The 19543-nt window shown below is 36.9% G+C and overlaps 1 protein-coding gene across 1 annotated transcript in view; it reads left to right on the plus strand.

Annotated features, from left to right (window-relative positions):
• The window catches only part of LOC131068504 (rho GTPase-activating protein 5), a 94042-nt gene that overhangs the window by 39190 nt on the left and 35309 nt on the right, over positions 1-19543 (plus strand). Inside the window, exons 2-3 of the mRNA XM_058003693.2 lie at positions 582-702; positions 828-947. Coding sequence (XP_057859676.2) covers positions 582-702; positions 828-947 — 241 coding nt within the window. The remainder of the gene's footprint in view (positions 1-581; positions 703-827; positions 948-19543) is intronic.

Genomic DNA, 19543 nt, shown 5'->3' on the forward strand with positions numbered 1-19543 from the left:
AATTTTTCTGCATGTACGTTTCTCTACATTTTTCTCCAAGTGTCTGCTTAACCTCATACTTAAAGTTGGAGTTACTGAAATTATAAGCCATTTACATGATATGAGTTAGCACCTGAAGTAAAGAATGACCTCTTCCATAGTTTGAGTTGTAACTCCAGCTTGCTTCATTAGATATGCTTGGTTACTTCCATTTGCATCAAAATATTGTTCTACTTGTAGTTAGGTGTTACCTAATTATCTGGCTTCTCTAAAATTCATTTATATGAACCCTTATCCTTCATTGAAGCAAAATAACATTGGGAATGAAAGAGCAAATTTTCACCTGTCTCAGAATACTTCCAGCCTCCATCTTATTTTTATTTTTGAGCGAATAAATTATGTTTGCAACCTTTAGTATGAGTCATAGTATTGACTTCTATTGTTGTGGTTTACGATTTGGATATGAAAATTCTTTATGCACTTTTTTTTGTATTTCCAGTCATGATGATTGCTATTGGTCACTAATCTCCCAAAGAAAGATTCTTGAATCTGAGCCACAAATCAGTAGGTCTTATCAGTATTCACTGTTTGTATCTTTGCAGTGCAAGTGTCTTTGGAGTTTCTGCGGAGTCAATGCAATGTTCCTATGATTCAAAGGGGAACAGTGTGCCCACAATTCTTTTGCTTATGCAGCAGAGGTTGTATGCTCAAGGAGGCCTAAAGGTTTGCATTTGTGGCTGTTAAATTTATGTGCCTTAATCTTGGATCTAGTGATATATAATAATATTGATCTTGTTTCTCCCATGTTGAAAAGCTAAGTTGTTAAATTGCTTGGTGTCACACTGTAGGCAGAAGGTATTTTCAGAATAAATGCAGAGAATAGCCAAGAGGAGCATGTGAGGAATCAATTAAACAAAGGGATTGTGCCACATGATATTGATCTTCATTGCTTGGCAGGTTTGATAAAGGTATGCCTGCCTCTTTTAGATTTTGTCTGTATTTTGTGCAATTGAATGCTTTAAATCTTTTGGTATAAAAATGTCCACAGTTCAATACAAGGTACTGATTCTTCACTTACCTGCCAACTATGCTAGTCTTTAGAATTTGCAATATAAGGACTTACGAAGTAATATGAAACTTCTTTTGCCCCCATTAAAGCATTTTGCATGGAGATTCCATGTGGCTAATGCATGATCACCACAACCTATTTTATGAACTCAATATAGCAGATACTATCGATTGAAATTCATTTAACAATTCCTCATTATTGCTAAGTGTATAATTTCTACCCATAAGTTAATCTTAGTTGAATATTCTTGTTTTGCAATGTCTTTAGTGTTGGATCAGCATGTTCTAACCAAAACCATATTAGTTGTTAGGAAGCTTGTTCTAGCAAGCAACAAGTTGTATGGATACCGGTATGGGTATTGTTGCTAATATAAATCATGTATCTTTATAAAACCCAGGGTACAATCTAACTGGGACATATTATAGTAGAACATATATGCAAAATATGCCATACAATGTATAAACTAAAAAATAACATTGAAAAGTCAGATAATTCCTTTTACTTCAAAATCAGAAAAATAACAAAAACTGGCTTTTAAAAATTAGCAAATTTTCATTGAAAGTATGTGTTTGCATTGTTGATATGCTAAAGCTATCCCCATTTTTCCTGCATGCCATACTGTTAAGAACAGGAACAGTTGTTCTTAAGTATCCATTGAGGACAGTTTTTGATAGATAGTTACATTTCTAAATTCCTGCTTTTTCCATAGCATGGCAGGTTTGCAGTTCTGACAAATGCTAGAATTCAGTAAAATATTTATAGTTGGCATTCATACACAGCAGATACTGTATGTACATTTCTAAATTCTTGCATTATTCATAGCATGGGGGGTTTGCTGTTCTCACCAAATGTTTAAATTAAATGAAATATTTATATTTGGCATTCATACACCAGCAGATACTGTATATTAAAATATTTGGAAACCACAAGACTAGATTAATAGCTAAAGACGGAGCTTCCTGGAGAGGGTGGTTCTCAGTCACCATCTTCCAGACAGACATTGGTCAATGCTGCATAGGATTCCTGTTACTGACTTGTTGATGGATATGGTCCACTTGTCCTGTCAGGTCTTCTCTGGTGTTTGTTGCATGTGCTTCCATCCCTTTTGCTGTCAGCTACAGGTTGTTGGTTAACTCCAACAGTTTTTTCTACTGTTTGCATGTACTCATTGATACCATTCATAATTATTGATATTCATCAGTTCTTTGTCTCCATGCTTAACACATAATAGGAATTGGCCCAAGTTAATTATGAAGTTGCTGATAACAGAGATGCACAAGGAAGTCACATGGTCTTCCATATTTTCCAAATTAGTAATTTCGATATCCCATGCTTCTTGGTGGCCTGGATTTATGTCAAACTGCTCCTCTTCCATCACTCATCTCCTAGATTAAATAGAAATATATCTGCATCAAGAAGGTTGTCCTCCTTGATCAAAGCATAAGCCTTTGCCTTTTTTGTTTTCTCTGTTTGGTTTTCCAGATTCCATTTCTCTCTCCATTTGTGGCTGTGACAGCCGAACAGCAGAAGAATGCATGAAAGCCAGAAAGACTGCAATGTAAAGATGTGAACACAATTCCATAAGCATAATTTTCTCCTTACTAATGGTGATATCGGCATTAACTATTGCATTATCAAGGGAGATCCTTCTTATATGATTAGCTGTCTGGGATGCCCCTCTTGGCTCCTCTCATGCCAAATCAGTCATGTAGGAAATCACAAGTTATTGTTTGAAGTTGAACAGCTTCTTCTATGGTTCCTAATTTGCCTGAGTTTATCATGATTAACTCACAATAAATTCTATTTCTGCATTTGTACAAAAAATTCATTTGTTCCATGCAAGCTGTTTCACTTGTTTGCTGGAATGTTGATATGAGCAGGGTGTGGAATGATTAAGGCCCGATCATTCCCCTGGTAATTGTTTATTTTTCATTTCTCTACTTTTAAAATCCTTTTTGATGGGATATTACTTGAATGTTATAACAGTCATATTCACTATGTACCAAACTCCAAGCATGCTCAGGGTGTTGTTTGGCAGTGCTACGTGGGATAGGTAGCCAAACCCAAGGGTTGGGATGTAAACCATGTAATCAGATTATTCATTGAAATGGTCTCATAAAAATGGGAAAATTTTCTCCAGGAGGGACCTCCACAAGTATCCAATTCTGTCAAGGTGCCTGTGGATGTCCAGAAAGCACCTGACACTTTCAAGGTGCTTGAGGATGGCTCCACCCCTCCTGGAGAAGAAAAGGGTAACTATTTTCAATAATAAATATTAGTATATACTTTCTATGGCCCAGGGCATGAAGCTTTTCCCAATTTTTTTTGTTTAACCTAATCAAATTCCTATATTTGATCTTTCTTTGCATCTGGGGTGGGGTCTTTTCTGTTTGTGACACAATTATCTGCAACACAGATTGCTTGGGGAGGGGAGGAAGAGAGGTGGGGGTGTTGGGGAACGTGGGGTGGAGATCTTCTGATGCTTGTCCTTTTTCCTTGCATCCTTATGTACCAGAAAATAAGGTAACGATACTGGTAACGATGAATCTGCAAAAAGGATATATCCAGTAACTTTGAGCAGAAAATTATGTTCTAGTGGTTTTAAAATTTTAAATGCATTTCCCTTGAGGAAGATGTTTTGATCATACATGAAATGTACACTATATCTTGCTTACAATTGTATTATATCTAGAAGCTTCCTAGATGCATTTTTGCTTGTCTGCCAAAGTTGAAAGGAAAGCTAAGAGAATTGTACACATGCTGAGGCTTATCAAATGCCACAATTCACAGCTTTGCAAGAAATTAGTGCATATGCATTTACAAACGAATATACACATACATATATACAGAAGTATAGATGTCAGTGTGCATTATAAACATGATATGCATAGTCATACACATTCATATATACTTCGATATCTGTGTTTAAACTTTATATTCAAGGTTACACAGAGTCCCTGGAGCAAAGGGCAAGGAAATACAATGATTTATTTTCTAACATTGTAATATTAAAATTAAATGCTAAATAGTAAATACACATTAAATGTAATCAAATGAACCATCACTGATAAATTTTGTAAAAATGAAAATTGAAGCTACTGTAAAGATATTTTTAGAATAGAATGGAGATGAATCATTGATGTCGTTAGTTATATCAAGGTTCAAGTAGAGCTAACAGAATATTTGTTGAAATACTTGCATATTCGATCTCCTTGTCAATCATGCTACGAAGTTCACTCATACTGTTTGCTCAATAATTTCTTTTCTGTAGCATTTAGTTAAATTTCTCATGTCCTGAAGGCTAATATTAGCATCCAAAAATTTCTCTCATGCTTTCTGCTACTCTTTCATGTCCACTGCTAGTCTATGATCCACAACTGCCCTTACCTACTTCTCTATAAGTTCTGATCAGCTCACATGAGCCCCTCTAAGGAGGCCAGGCCAAATCTAGGCCCACTTCAGATCTCTCGAACCCAACCACTTGTATTTGTGCACTCTCTTTGGATATGAACTAGATTTGCCAAGAGGGCCTTGGCGTTTTTCTAGAATGGCATGCAAAAAGGTCAATGCTAGAGCCCATCTACCCCTTAGAATAAAGGAATGGGTGTACATTAGGATGGATATCTTTGAAAGTTGAATTTCCCATGAACGAAATAGAGGAAGACTGTGGATGCTAATAGAAAAAGCTCTGATCAAGAGATCTATGGGACCTTCTTAAGATGTAAAACTGTGTTCCTGGGTACAAGAAAACTAGAAGTCTTTCGGAGAAGTTGAGCTCTTGATGATGCCAAAGGAGTACTTGATGCCATGATGGTCCTTTTCTCCACCAAATATGAAAATGATCTGATCTTTCATGAGGGTCGTGATTCATGAAAAATTCTGGACTGTTCATGAAACATTGATCCCTTGCCTTAAACCTCTTTGAAGCTGTGCCTTGCATGGTCCTAGTGTAGGTATGGTTTACCTCTTTTCCAAGTGCGTGCTAATAAGAATATGCTCTGAAAAAGATTGAAGATAAGAAGAAACCAGAGGGGAGAATATGTCTTTATGAATCACAAAACTCTAGAAGGAATGAAATGGGAATAAATTCTTAAGATGCAGTCCCTGCTATGATCACGGCCTTGTTGCAAAAGTGCATCTGCAACAACAAAATGAAGATACTATCTGAAAACAGTCAGCCAGAACCTGCTGATCCACACAAGAAAAACCAGTCAACACAAATGGGAGATTAATCAGCGCAATCATGAAAGGACAATCATAAGTACTAAATAGGATTCAAATCAAGCAGAAGGTAAATTCCAAAGAGCTTATTAAAGAAAAGATAAGGCCACAACAAAAGCTTATGCAAGAGCTGAACAGTTGTAAACAAAAGAACAAATATCGTGTTAATGAAGATAATAGAAAAGAACAATTTGGTCTAATTGCTAAATCAGACACAGAAATTCGTTTTAACTTTTATTTCAATAGAAAACACTTCAAAAGCTGATCGAAAAACAACAAACTCAAAAACACCCACGGGGGCAGAATCGGCAGCTCTTATCCCCAATAGTCTTCTCCTTGGCCTTTAATTCAAGAAAAGAAAACTGTCAGCTGATTCCAGTGATAGCTTGATACGTATCAGTAAACTTTAAGCCAAAGGGAAGTTGGATAAAAGCTGGAAACCATTATATAGCAGTGGAACAACTTTCAGGTCCAGTGCACAGATTTGAAAGAGGACGGAATCAGCTCTAATTCCTTTTTATAAATGTGGATACTTTTAAAGTTTTATGAATCATAAGGGGAATGGGTGCCCCTAGTAAGCACCATTACCTTTATCATAGAACAAAGATGAAAAAAAATGATATGATTCTGCTGCAAGAAACAATTAGATTTGGATACTTTACGAAACATCATGACCATGGAGTAGGCGAAGGTAAGCAACTCATACACTGTTGTAACCACAAGACAACGAGTCAATAAGTTCCCTCCAGTTATGAATACCAAAGTTCAAACACACGCCACATTCCAATGGTTGGTGGCAGAGTATTTATTTTCCCTCAAATTTCATGAAGATTAATGCATGCTAACATTTTCATGCCCTATGCAAACAATAGAATCATCTGTAGAGCAGGTTACTAAATGGGCAGAAAATCAAAAAATAATTTTTTTTGTTCTCGGAAGTGTAACTCAGCCAAAATACACCTGAAGAAAACAGGGCAACTACTTCAACTTCAGAGTTTGATCGTGCTTGGTTATTTTTCTCTCACGACCCTTGTAGACCTTGAATTTTCCAGTGTAGCCAGGAGACATGTCTCCGACCCCTTGGACGCATCTCCAGTACTGGAGACCTTGCCTGAGGCGTATACTTTCAGCCGCGGTCTCCCAACATCTCCTCACGTCTCTTGTCACAAACAAGACATCTCCCACTGCATAAAGGAAATTTCTATGAACTTGTCATTTTGAATTTGTGAAGGGAATTAGTCACATCCATTGGCACATGAATTGGTCAGATTGACAACTTTCGTTATCTCGCTAACTCCTAGTTGTAGTCTCTCCAAATTTTCCTTAGTGATATATGAAAGTATGATTTTAATTTGAACTTTTATGTCAATGTTTGTGTCTTGTTTGGTGGCGTTTGGTTGGGTGAGGTTTGAATTTCCTTTGTTCTTTCTTGCCCTTGAGAATGCAACTCAATCTTAGTTTGGAATTGGTGTTTGTTGTGGTTTGTTTCTTAGTAATTGTTTTAGTGCACCTGTTTAATCTCTTGGCACATGAACCAGTAGTAAATGCAGTTTTAAATGGAAGAAATGAAAGAATGGCATGAAGTATTTTCTGGTTTGAGTTTGGAAAGAGAGACTGGTGTTAAAGGTCAGGGGTTCAGCAAACTTTCATTTAAGCTGTGTGACTAGAGGATTATTCAGTGGTATAAGAATCTACACGTTTCTCTACAAGAAGCTACAATGGAAAAGAGATCTATGGCTTGTTTGAAGGTGAAATATTTGCCAAAGGAAGAGAGGAATATGGTAAGCAACATCCTTGCCTTGAGAATCTGCTAGTTATTTACCTATATCTGAAATGATTAATGTGGTTAAAAGGAAGAGGAAAGGCTTAAAAATGTTAAAGTGCTTTTTTTTAAACAAGGAGTCTCTCCCCTCGAAGAAATCCTTTGATGATTGGGCGGCCTCTATGTGGGATGAAAAGTTAAGGCTTTTTGTTCCTTTTTATTTTTTAAGAATTAAGAACCCTAATATGCAAAATATAGTTTTGAAAAGGACCTTTTGGAATATGGACCACTCTATCTACCAAAGGAAGCCTTGATTCAATAATTTCTTTTATCATTTAGACTCGAACCTGTCAACTGCTTATCTTAAATATATACTTCTTGTCATTTGTATATTTTAACTTCAAATTTAATGTCAAACTTTACCACTATTCTTGTTTTGAACATTCAGTGTCACAATATTTTCTATAAATTATTAGATTATATTAAAAAAAATTGGCATCTCCAAGTACCACTGTCTCCAATTTAAAAAAATAGATGTACCTGAATTGGTACCAGTCTCCCATATCTCCTGGTAACCTTGGAATTTTCTGAAGTAAATTTCACCTGGTGTAACAGGATTAAAGGAAAACATTCATAGGAGAGAAGTTAAGAGAGAATCATGATCTGTAATATCCCCTACTCTAATTGCCTCAAATTAAACCCTACACACGCAAATTCAGGAGATTAGGGTTAAGGGAATTACTTGTGATAATTATCTTTCCAACAACTTCTTGACTTTTAAGCCCTGCAATCATCACATATAAAACACAAGTGCATATATATATGCAAATTAAGCTGTTAATGCTGTCAATTAAAACATGTAAATCAATATTCTGCTTAACTATAATCATATTAAACTTATTCTAGGTTTGGGATAGGACATGATAAGAGTGACCCAGCCAAACCTTACTAAGCCCAAGAGCGGAACATTGACCCTCTTGGCCTTGGTGGCAGATCTTAGGCCCCATCCAAGGAGGCCTACTTAGCAGGATGCTGGTCTTACTTTCCTATCCATGCCTTATCTTTTGTGTTGCTACCAACTTATCAAGGTAGGTCTGGTAGGGGGGAATGTAGTGGAATTCTCAGCTTAACCTTACTAAGCCCAAGAGCGGATCATTGACTCTCTTGGCTTTGATGGCACAACATAGGCATCCAACAAGGTGGCCTACTTAGTTGGCAGCCTTAACCCTCTTCCTACATCCCTCATCCTTCCCTCCATGATGAGTTTGAATATGTAATATCCGAGCACTAATATTAAATCAGAAAGGGCACTAGATTCTATTCATATGAAACTGATTTGCATAATACATGGTAAGTGAGAAAATATATAATATTTTCATTTAGTTCTGTCAATGACTAATGATGATCATATACTGATACACTGTTAGAATGCTGAAATTTTAACAGATTGATCATTTCTCAGTTACCTTATTATTTGTATTTATTCCTTCTTTATGGTACAAGACTATGGTTGTACTTGTGATTGATTATAATTATTAAATTGTTTGAATGAGAGATTTGATATATTTCAGAGTCATAACAGAGTCATAAAATATTGAGAGCGTATTATATCATGCCAGTCTCTGAATACCTTCGTTGCCTTTTCTTGATTCCCGAGTGCTGTGTTAATCTCTAGCCCATTCCTTTCTTTTTTCTTAATCCACACGGATACCACCAAATACAAGGATGTTACTGCCTGTAACTTAATAACAGTTCTGATCTGATCTGATTGATGGTGCTCTCACTAGATGCTTTTGATTCCTTTTCTTTATATCTCTCAATGTGAGGGAGAGCTCACACCTCTTCATCATGTATGCCCTTTGGCAGGAGACACACCCTTTCACCATTAGCACCCTTTGAAAGAGTGTAACTCTTCATTAGTTTTGCTCTTTGAAAGGGACACAACCTTTCATAATCAGATCTGCACTTCTTATTTAAATCAGATCTGCTCTTCTGATTTTTAAATTATCCCCCTCTCAAATGAGGTTCTCTTCGCTCTTTTATATCTCATTGTTGAGGGAGTCATCTCTTTTCCTTTCATGTCTTTTGACTTCTCATTAACTTAACTAATTTTTAATTAATCCTATTTAATTATATTATTTTATATTTTAATTTAATTTTTAATATTTTAATTTTATTATTATCATTTAGTATTAAATTCTATTTCAAAGTGGGGACATTACATGATCACATTACACTGCATCACACTCATAAAGTCTAGAGTTAGTGAACCAACAGTCTCTGATTTCTGATTAGTAGTATAAGAGAAACCAACAACATGATCAACATGCCAATGAATAAATGGTTCAGATTTGAAAATGTGGTTCCTTCATTCCAACTTTCATAGAAAAGTTAAAGAATGGTTGAATGCAACCAACCATACTAAGGGGCATGCCATGCACCAATTTATGAGTAACCTTAAACATTCTATATAACAAATGAAGGCCTTGAATATGACTTCCTTTGGGGTTATCTTTGCAAAAATTGTATGGAAACAACAATAACCGTGATTTATTTAATCCCAAATGAAGGAGGTGGGAGGTGGTCTCGTAGAATTCCTTGAGAATGCTGAATGAGAACTCATCCATGAACTGGCCGAAGGTTACAAAAAGTTGCCTCTTACTGAGGACAACACTTTCATGAGATGTGGTTCCAGCAAGGAGATTCAATCACAAATTTATTTCCACAAATTGGTCCTTAACCAAAATCACGACAATCAAATACCACAGACGATACTTGAATCCGACAATTATCTGCTGACATTTCAGCAACCTCTTAAAGGATGAACAATAAACAAGGCTGCACACAATAATATGATTAACTGCTAAAAAATCTCTCCAAGCTAGTTAATATAGAGGAAAATCAAACACTGATGAGCCTGGCCTTGGAGGAAGAACCATAAAGTATGTCTCTCCTTCCAAAAGGATAAGGTATCTGATAGGGCACTTCAAGCAAGAATTTTGGTTACTTATTAGGTGTGATCTCCTTCCTGTGGTGGCAGAATCTGGGTAAAATCAGAAAATGCTACAGACTGTTAATGCCATCAAACTGGTCCACACCCTGAAAAAGCTCAAGCAGATCAGCTACACTGGTGTCCCCCTAATATTCTATGCAATATGGCATATATCATCGTTTCCAAATCATTACCAGGAAGAAAGGTGATCCGTTTTATTATCTGCTTATTGAAACACAGAGTTTTCATAGTCTGGTAAAGTAAATTGCAGCTGTATCTATTAAATTGCTTTGACATTTTGAGTTTAATCACCAGATCCAGTCTTTATTGAGCATGCAAAGAGCGGAGACGTTCTTGGACACTCGTTATGTTGTCTAATATTTTCCTTCTAGGGACACAGGTTGATTGAGACATAGAAAGGATCTGAGCCTTCTTCCTCTTTTCCCACTGTGCAGCCAACTTATCCTACCCACTTCCATGTACACACTCCTGATTTACTTTTTGTCAAAATTCTGTTTTATTTAAAAAATTAAAACCTTTAGTGTATCTCAACTGCCCCATATCCACAACCTTTTTAACACCACTTTTTCCTTCTTGCTTCCCTTATCCTCCCTTACCCTGGTGCCAAATCAATATCACATCCCTCAGATGGTTCCGCAGATCACCATTGTTTCCATCCCACCAAGCTGTTCCAAATCCATTTTTGGTTTAAGCTCAGGTCATAGGGAGGTGATACACCGATGCATTGAGTTTTAGGATTGCATTCTCATTCTCAAAATAAGAATTATCCTCCTCCAAGGCCTAACACAAGTTCAACACATCTAACCTGATTCGGTGCAAGCACAAAATGCCATTCCCAAAATGATTAAAAGCCTTGAAAACACCATCAATGCCCTTGCCAAGGAATACAAGAGAATGACTGAATGTGCTGACCCTGAAAAACTATAGTCTATACTTGGTAGCTGGCAATGAACTGCTGGCTGCTTGTATTCAATACCAGGAGCACAAAATTTACTGTTATTGAAGATGTGCTTTACAAAGATCCTGCAATAAAACATATATTGAAATCCTTAAACTAAAAAAAAGGCATGATACAGGGTCTTCCCAGTGGCCTAGCAAGGAGACGACAATTTACAGAACTTAATTTTGCTTTACCCATCATCTCCCTCAAAGGAATGGACTTCCTACTTAGAGTAAGAGCCTATTAAGTCATCTCAAGGACTCATGGGAGCAGGAATCTTCTGCAACACCAAAGAACCTTCCACACAAAAGAGAAGAAATAAAGAATGCTATATCTCCAATAATGGTACAATGCATACAATATATAATAGGATGAAAAGTACATACAGAACCCTGTATATATAGACAAGGGTGAGACATTGGACAACATAGGATTATGACACTCGTCATAATCATATGATTTAAGACACAAAAAGTAAATACTCTAAATGTGCCTTAAGTAAAGTTAACTAACTAGATGTGTAAAGGACCCAAGAGGAAAACCAGTTAGGGAAGAACACCATTCACATCAACATCTTTGATGGGCTCCAGCAGTGTTTCTGGATGTATTGGGACTGAAATGGATCTTATCACGTCTGAAATAGGGTCTTTTTTGCAAAATCTACTTTGCTCATCAGTTTCTTGATATAACTGCTCCTCTGCACTTTGAAGTGCTCTTTAAACTTTCAATCAGTGATATATGCAATAGAGCTCTTAGCTAGTTCTTTGTTTCTGCTTTATTATAATTTATTACTATACTTATTTGTCTGGTCTTTTTAGTCACTGGTTCCATGCTGTTCCATCTTTTTCTTCTTGTTTTGATGTAATATTTTCCGCCTCTCAACCATATAGCTGAGGCCTAATTTTCTGTAACTTATATTTTTTTATTTAATATATGTTTTCAGCTTCATTTAACAAAAAAAGATAATAAGATTTCAACACACCTTAGTCACACGAACAATCTGTAACTTTCAAATGTTCACAATCTCGGAAGTTTATTATAGATAAAACAATAGATAAAAGATCTTGTAGCCATGGGCTCAAATGACTTTGGTCCAATCTTTCCTTCTTTGCAGTCCAAGAGTTTTGTGAGATTACCAGGGCCATTGTCATTATCATTGACAAATCTCATTATATAGCAATGCTTCAGCTCTAGCATTGTCCAAACTGATGCACAGTGTGCACATTTTTTCATTAGCAACTGTTAACAATACTTTACCAGCAGAATAAAACAATCTAGATCTCACAGTCAGCTATCAGTTTAATATCTCATTATCACTCATTCGGTCTGTGAAACTTTCCTGGAGATGTTAGATATCATCCACTTCTCAAGACCTGCATATGAGACAAAATACAAAAAACACTGCAAGTAAGAAATCCTTAAGGATTTTTTCCCGCTTCTGATTGAGCAGCAATGGTGCTTGCAATATCTCTTCTCTATTCTCTTGACACACTTAACATTAATCCATAATCATTTTTGAGTGTCCTTTAATTCCTTCTAGTAGAAGGATCATTTCATTCAATGAGGTCTTGAGGGAGATTGTGTGACTGTTTTGGGGACGCGAAATACCTCCTGGAGGATTTGGTTCTTTTAACTAGGATTTAAGCTTAAAAATACCTGAAGTTATACTAGAGTGTATAAACCCTCTGTGGCAGAGTGCCCAAATTCACTGCGTTCCTTTTGTAGATTGTGTTTGTGGTACTGATGATCCAATCCTGTTCCTAAATTAGGAATTAGGGCTTAAGAAAATGTGATTCTTGCCCTAGCTTGTGTGAACCTTCCAATGCAGAGTGCCCATGTTTCTCATGTTTCTTTTTGTAGATTGTGTATTTGGTACTGATGACCTGATCTTGTTGCCAATGATCTCTTACATCTTTCATCTAAGATTTCTATCACTACCAATTAAGGACAGAGGTGATCTCTCACTTTTTCAAGATAAGACATTAGCTGCATTGGATTTTTGCTCTTCTGTAGGTTGGTTTTAAAATGAAGGCCTTAACGTTAAAGACCTATTTGTAATTCTCTTTAGATGTGGCTTTCTGCCCCAAGATGTATCTGAGGTGGAGATGATCAGTTTTAGTTTAAAAATGGTTCCACAGCAAGTATTGCTCCCACTGACAAATCGCATGTAGAATTTGAACTTCATTTACTTTTTGGCCTTCAAATGAGAGGCCTTCCTTCCTGCATGATTATTACTCCAACGCCATCATGAATCATCAGTGCATTGCCTTCTATTACAGATGTTCTAAAGTTGAGTGTTCCTGCCACAGGTGTAGTTGTTAAGAGGAGCTTCAGTTGCTCGAAAGGCTTGACTGCCTACTGCATTCAGAATTTATAACCTGCTGATCCTCATTTACCTTTAGGCATTTGAATGAGAGAGGCACTCTTCGTGGCATGATTATTGATCCAATACCAGGACCAATGCACTGCCTTGTATCACAGATATTCTGAAGTCCGGCTTTTTTAGCACAGGTGTAGCTGTTAAGGAGATCCAATTGCTTGAAAGCTTTATCTGTTAGTGCACCATGTTTAAACGAGCCCCAGTTTAACATGTTGATCAAGGGGATTCTGGTACAAAAAACACTAGTCTCGTAAAGATTTTATGATGTCTGGGAATCTAAAATTGAGGGGAGTCATATAGGATTATATTATCTGTTCAAAGGAGTAAAATTAAAAATAGTCAATTGTCAATGGTTTAACTCAAGAACTGCATGCACAAATAAATATATCACTCTTCATCAAGAGCCATTCAGATCAGCAATTGGTTAGAAATGACTAATGGATTAGTTAATGGCTGAGTTAGGTATTCTTTTCATAATTTTTTACTGTGCTCTTAATTTTTTTCAAATTTTCTGTCTTGTTATTGCTGTCTTCTTGATAGGCTAATATGTCCCGAGTACCACCCAGGTTACCTGGATTCTGCTTGGGTACATCTTGAGTTGGGCATTAGACAAATTCAAGACATACCCAAGAGTTACCCCAACTAGTACTGGTACTGGAATATTTGGAAACCTCCAAGACCATACTCAATAATTTAGATATTGACTGCTTCATTTCAATGTCTCACTCCAAACATACAACTTCAGATTTTTCAAATCATGACTTGGATGTAGTAATAGACTATATTTTTTTCGAGGACCTCTATTACCATATCCACATGCTGGGCATGCTATTCAATATTTTGACTTCATACAAGGATGTAATTGAAAGGGACGAGTTCATAAGGGCCTTAAATTCTAGGGCAATTGCAGCAAGACAAAATAACAATATTGATCCTCGTGTTCTAGGATGTTTTTGAGATATACTTCAGTTTTATTCTGAGTTGTTCCGAATTCAGATCATAATCTTATCTCCAAGCAAGAGAAACACATGGTTCTATGTTGCACACCCACACAACCACATGTTGGCCAAACATCAAAATGATTCCATCTTTGTGTTTTTTGTATTGTCATTTTTAAATGTACCCAAGGATGTGTCCCTTGGTTTTTATGCACATGTCCTGAAATGGAGATATCTTGAGGATGGACTGTGGGAAGGGAACAAAACATCACTCTGCTATCCCTGGACATTGGGCTGCAATAGAGTCTGTCCAGGTGATGTCAGATGTCTCCCATTTGGGGGAATGTCTAGACGTTCCTCAACTTTTGTGGTACCATTAAGGCATCCCAGTGGTAAAAGAAAAAGCAGGGACTTAATTGAAAAACACAAAAAATTATAAAACTAACTCTTTGGCATCCATTTTGCTATACAAGAGCAAGAATATAGATAGGAGGGCATCATTGACAAATTATTACAAAATACGGCCATTGATGAAAGCTGGGACCTGTTACATGGAAAGCAGCTTGTGATCTCAGCTTATTGGTGGTCAAGGCTTGAAGGTATAGTTCAATGCCAGCCGAGAGTTTGGTTCTAGAGAGAGATTAAGTCAGTGTTTGACTACCAAAGGAAGAGATCCTTATAATATGTTTTCTGGAGGAGATACATTGAATGCTTCATACTTAATTTTGTTTTAAATGCTGTGTGTCTAGAAGACTAGACAAACTTACACCAAGCGTGTTAAACTTACTGACATCATGATCTAATCCATTTGAGACTGATATTGCATGGGCTTCTGTTTACATTTCTAGTAAATATATGTAGATGATCATGTTTATAAAATTTCAGCTTCTTTTAGATTGTCTAAGTTATTTTTAGGTATACTTAATTTATTTGTATATTAACAATTCAAATATATACTTTTATATATTATTTAAATAGTTGTCCCAAAAATCTGAAAAAAAAATTGCTATCTGTGAAAGCTATCCTGCCGTCCCCAATACTTGAAGGAATATGGTAGTTAGTGTGCTTTGCATTGTCATAAGAAGTTTGGAATAGCAACTATCACCCTAAAGTAGAACTTGTTGGGAGTATCAATCTAGGGGAATGGAGTACTTCCCAATTGCAACCATTCATTTTTCTTTACGTTAGTGATTGATTATTCTTACCTATAAGAGATTCAAAGCACTGCAGACTAGTCTATGAGCATGCATGGTGTTGACTAGGCAAAGCTTAGAGGCAATAGCGAGAGATTTTGAAATCCACCCATTTTAAAGCTTAAAAGCAAGGGTTAGCTAAAGTCAACCTATATTAATTTTTAAATTTTTTTCTTTTGCTAAATCAAGTGAGGGTAAGGGCTCTTACACATTCTATTACATTGAAAATTTTTACATGCTATGTTTTGCCTTGAGGATGGGCAGTAGTATAACTAAATACAATAAATGTTCTCTTACAAATTGGTTGAAAGCTCAAGCCAGAACTGAACATTGGCAAAATGGTTGAGTAGATAGGGCATTGAATTCCATAGAAAAAATGGCTGATTGGTCAAGCCATAACCTTACGTGATTATCAACATTGATGAAACTGGAACCATATATCACATCTTCCCTCTTTATTAGTATTAGTTTAGCTCATCAATACAGGAATTTGATGACCATTTCTGCCTTCTTTGTGTTGAAACACTCCTAGAGTGAGGAGAATTTCCTTGGGGCACAGAGCTCCAATGCATTAATGGTGTGGCTGTAGAAACCTATTGTGCCTCCAAGGAAACCCTAAATATTTGCCACCTTTCGTGTGAGTACCAACAACCTTGATTCAATGGCTTGAACCATTCCATTGGCTTCCATTTCATGGCCTTCTAGATCAATGACGAGAAGGGATGCAATAACAAGTGGCATTGCTTGATTCACCACATCTTCCATGCTTACTCTATTCTTCTCCTAGATATAATGCCTGCCTAGGGCTTTTGTTAGCTCCTTGTTGGCAGTGATGATGAAAAAGTTTGAAACAAACATGGATGAAATTTTGGAATTAAATCTTTGGTTATCATACCCTTGACAAAATCCCAACCTGGAATCTCCTTTATGGCATCACAATATTGCCACCTTGATAGAAGAAAAACTTCCTCAGTTTGGACTCTTTGATCTCTGTTGGATTTACCTGTGAAGCCACCCAAGATCAATGTTCCTGAAGGAAAGCAAGACAAGAATCCAAAGGTGATCAAAACTCAGCACTCCCTTAGCACTGAGCTAGACTCATAATCAATTGAGCTAGTGATCTTTCTCATAGGGAGAGGTGAGGGATGTTTATGGAAGAAAATATGGCCATATAAATCCAAGAGGAATAATAATTTCAATAGCCCAAAATAGGAGGGAGTTTTACCTACTTGGTAAATGCCAAATACATGGTTATGCCAACTCAGGTAAGGACAAAGAAATGGTAATGGGAGGTGGCAAATAAATCCAAAAGAGGGTGTGACATTCAACTACCCAAATGTGGGTGTGAATGACATATGTGATTGTAGGATTATGCCACGTGTCCTCATACTAACCATTGCAATATAATCTAAGCATGCTTAATGACGTGTGTAGGAAAAATTATTATTCCCTAACATGAGAGAAAATAAAAACCTACACTAACAATCTCTTGTAAGAGAGCCATCTGTCACTACTCCCCATCAAGTTGAATGCATGTGATCTTTAGATAATTTACATGGTAATTCATGCTATTTATATGTTAATATTCTGTACTTAATTGCTGTCATGAAGAGACAATGATAGTAAGAGGCATCCTCGATACCGTGTCTCTCTACAGCCATTGTGAAACCATAAATACCACCAATCTTCAATGTTGAAATGGACCCATCAATAAGACAATTTCCAACAAGCAAAGTGTGATGGAAACCTCTCCAAAACCTTTGATCAGCAGCTGCAACTTGCCCAATTTCTCCACAAGTTAGTATGTCTTCATTGGAGGATGCCAAATAAATATATTGTTTAGCCATGCACCAAATATAGTCTCTTACACGCTGATCTTCATAGCCCACTGTCACATCTAAGAAAACTGAGTCACCAATTAATAAGTACATCGCTGCCCTATCATATGAAAGAGGTGACAAGTCCACAAATGAATAGTAGATGTTTTTGTTCTGCAACATGGATAAACCTTCAGTGGCTGGTCCACTATGAATGCCACCTAACAACTCATAAACTTCACACCTAGTCTTCCCAACTTGAATGTTCTCAATGCAAGGTTTCAAATTTGACTCATTAGATGAAGGAGAATTGCTGATCAAACTCAGAAAATCAAACTGATTTCTATTTCCATTCAATATATCTTCGCTGTCCTTTTCTTCCCTTGGAAGAAATAAAGATCTAATGGATGATTCTCTTTGTATCCTTGCGTCATCTAACTGATTGTGACGCTCTTTGACTCTTTGGAGGTGGTGTCTTGCTTGGGCAGCAAGGGTTTTTGCTTGGGCAGCTCTATGTAACCAATCTTCGTTCAACTTTTGGCAATGTTTTATACCAGCTGCCCCAAAGTACACAAAATCAGACTTATGGTGAGTTGTATTATTTGCATCAGTATAACCCATGCTTGTACCATAAGCACCCACAAATGTAGAATGCAAATCTTTATTCTCTTCATGACCAAAGGCTGTCATATCTTGAGGAAGAGAAGTTACGTCACTGCTGTTATGGACTTCAGAATTATGATCATACCGTGGTGACAAATCTTTGGATTCACTACACACCATTAAATTTTGACTTTCCTCATGGTTTTCCTAGTTGAGAAGAGGAAGTAGTGTGACAAATGAATCCAAACTTACGTTGTCCATTTCAACCTCATGTTCTTCATCAATTGCTGATTCAAAATCAGTCTTTGGACAATCTGAAAACTCATCAAACTTCTCATGAATGTCTTGTGTATTGCTTGAAGTTACAAACTCTTCCTTCACATCTTCCACCAAAAATGATGGGACAGCGTTGTAACCAACCAAAGAGGCACCAATTGGATCTACATGTCTCTCAAAATCTTCAAATAGTTTCCTACCAATCTCACTGGTAAACTTCATATCTGCTCCTCTTCCTTTGCTTCCCTTGCTCTCAATTGACTCTTGTTTTGTTCTTGGTTGATGACGTGGACTTGAAAACATCAAGTCATCTTCAACTGGTACACCAATGAATTGTGTGAAGGAAAGGTGGTCACGTATCTTTTTAGGAAGAGAGCAATACTTATCATAGTTGTTCATAACTGTATCATTGAATGTCTTGGCAGGAGACCTTCTCCTTGTACTTGTTGAAGGAGTTGTACCCTTAGATTGTCTGGAACTCCTTGAAGGTGTTTGTTCAAATTCTTTCCCTGCTGGTTTATTTCTAAACAACCTTGTCATGATGTCCAATTTGATTTTCAACCAAACTAAACTCAAATCTGAATTAGAACTCTTGATCTTCACCCAACAGGCTGGCAAGATCAAAGCTCTGATACCACTGAAAGATCCCTGATGGATCTCTTTTACTAATCTGCTGTAATTTTTATTATTTTAAATTGATTTTTCCTGCTTATTAATATTTTCTTTCAAAAATAGATAGAAGTTGCAGAAGATTCCAGCCCTCCAAGTGCTGCACGTGGGAAGGAAAGTGGCTGCCAGGTACAGCTGTACGGCTGCCAAGTACACCCAACTGCTTAGAAACCCCAAACCCCACGCCGAACTCTGTCAGAATTGCTGAACCTCCAGAAAGAATGCCGTACAATCTCCAAGATGCTAATATCTGCAAACAAATCCAAACCACTGTATTGGGGGCTACGTCCCAAACAGGCAAGGCATTGGGGTTGGCGTCCCAGATGCTGAAAAGCTCTTCCAGAGCCAAATCTCAAATCCAAGATTAAAATGTGTAAAAGATAATAAGAATTAGGTCTCAACTTCCTTATAACACCTTCCCACTTAGCTCGAACCCTAAAAGTGACTCAATGGGGCGTTTAGGGTTAAAATGTTATATTTCTCATTTTAAGTTGCCAAGTGCATAGAAAATGACCTTTTTTTCAAATATAAAGAAATCCGTTCACCGAAAGGGTCTGAGTCAAGAGAGAAATATTTAGAAAAGTCCAAGACCCCTCCAACAAGCTATTACACCAAGGGATACACATCCAGATGAGGCCAAAAACCCCTTATTACTCCAAAATGGCTATAAACATAGCCTTATT

This window comes from Cryptomeria japonica, chromosome 11, assembly GCF_030272615.1.
Source record: "Cryptomeria japonica chromosome 11, Sugi_1.0, whole genome shotgun sequence".
NCBI classification, from domain to species: Eukaryota; Viridiplantae; Streptophyta; class Pinopsida; order Cupressales; family Cupressaceae; genus Cryptomeria; species Cryptomeria japonica.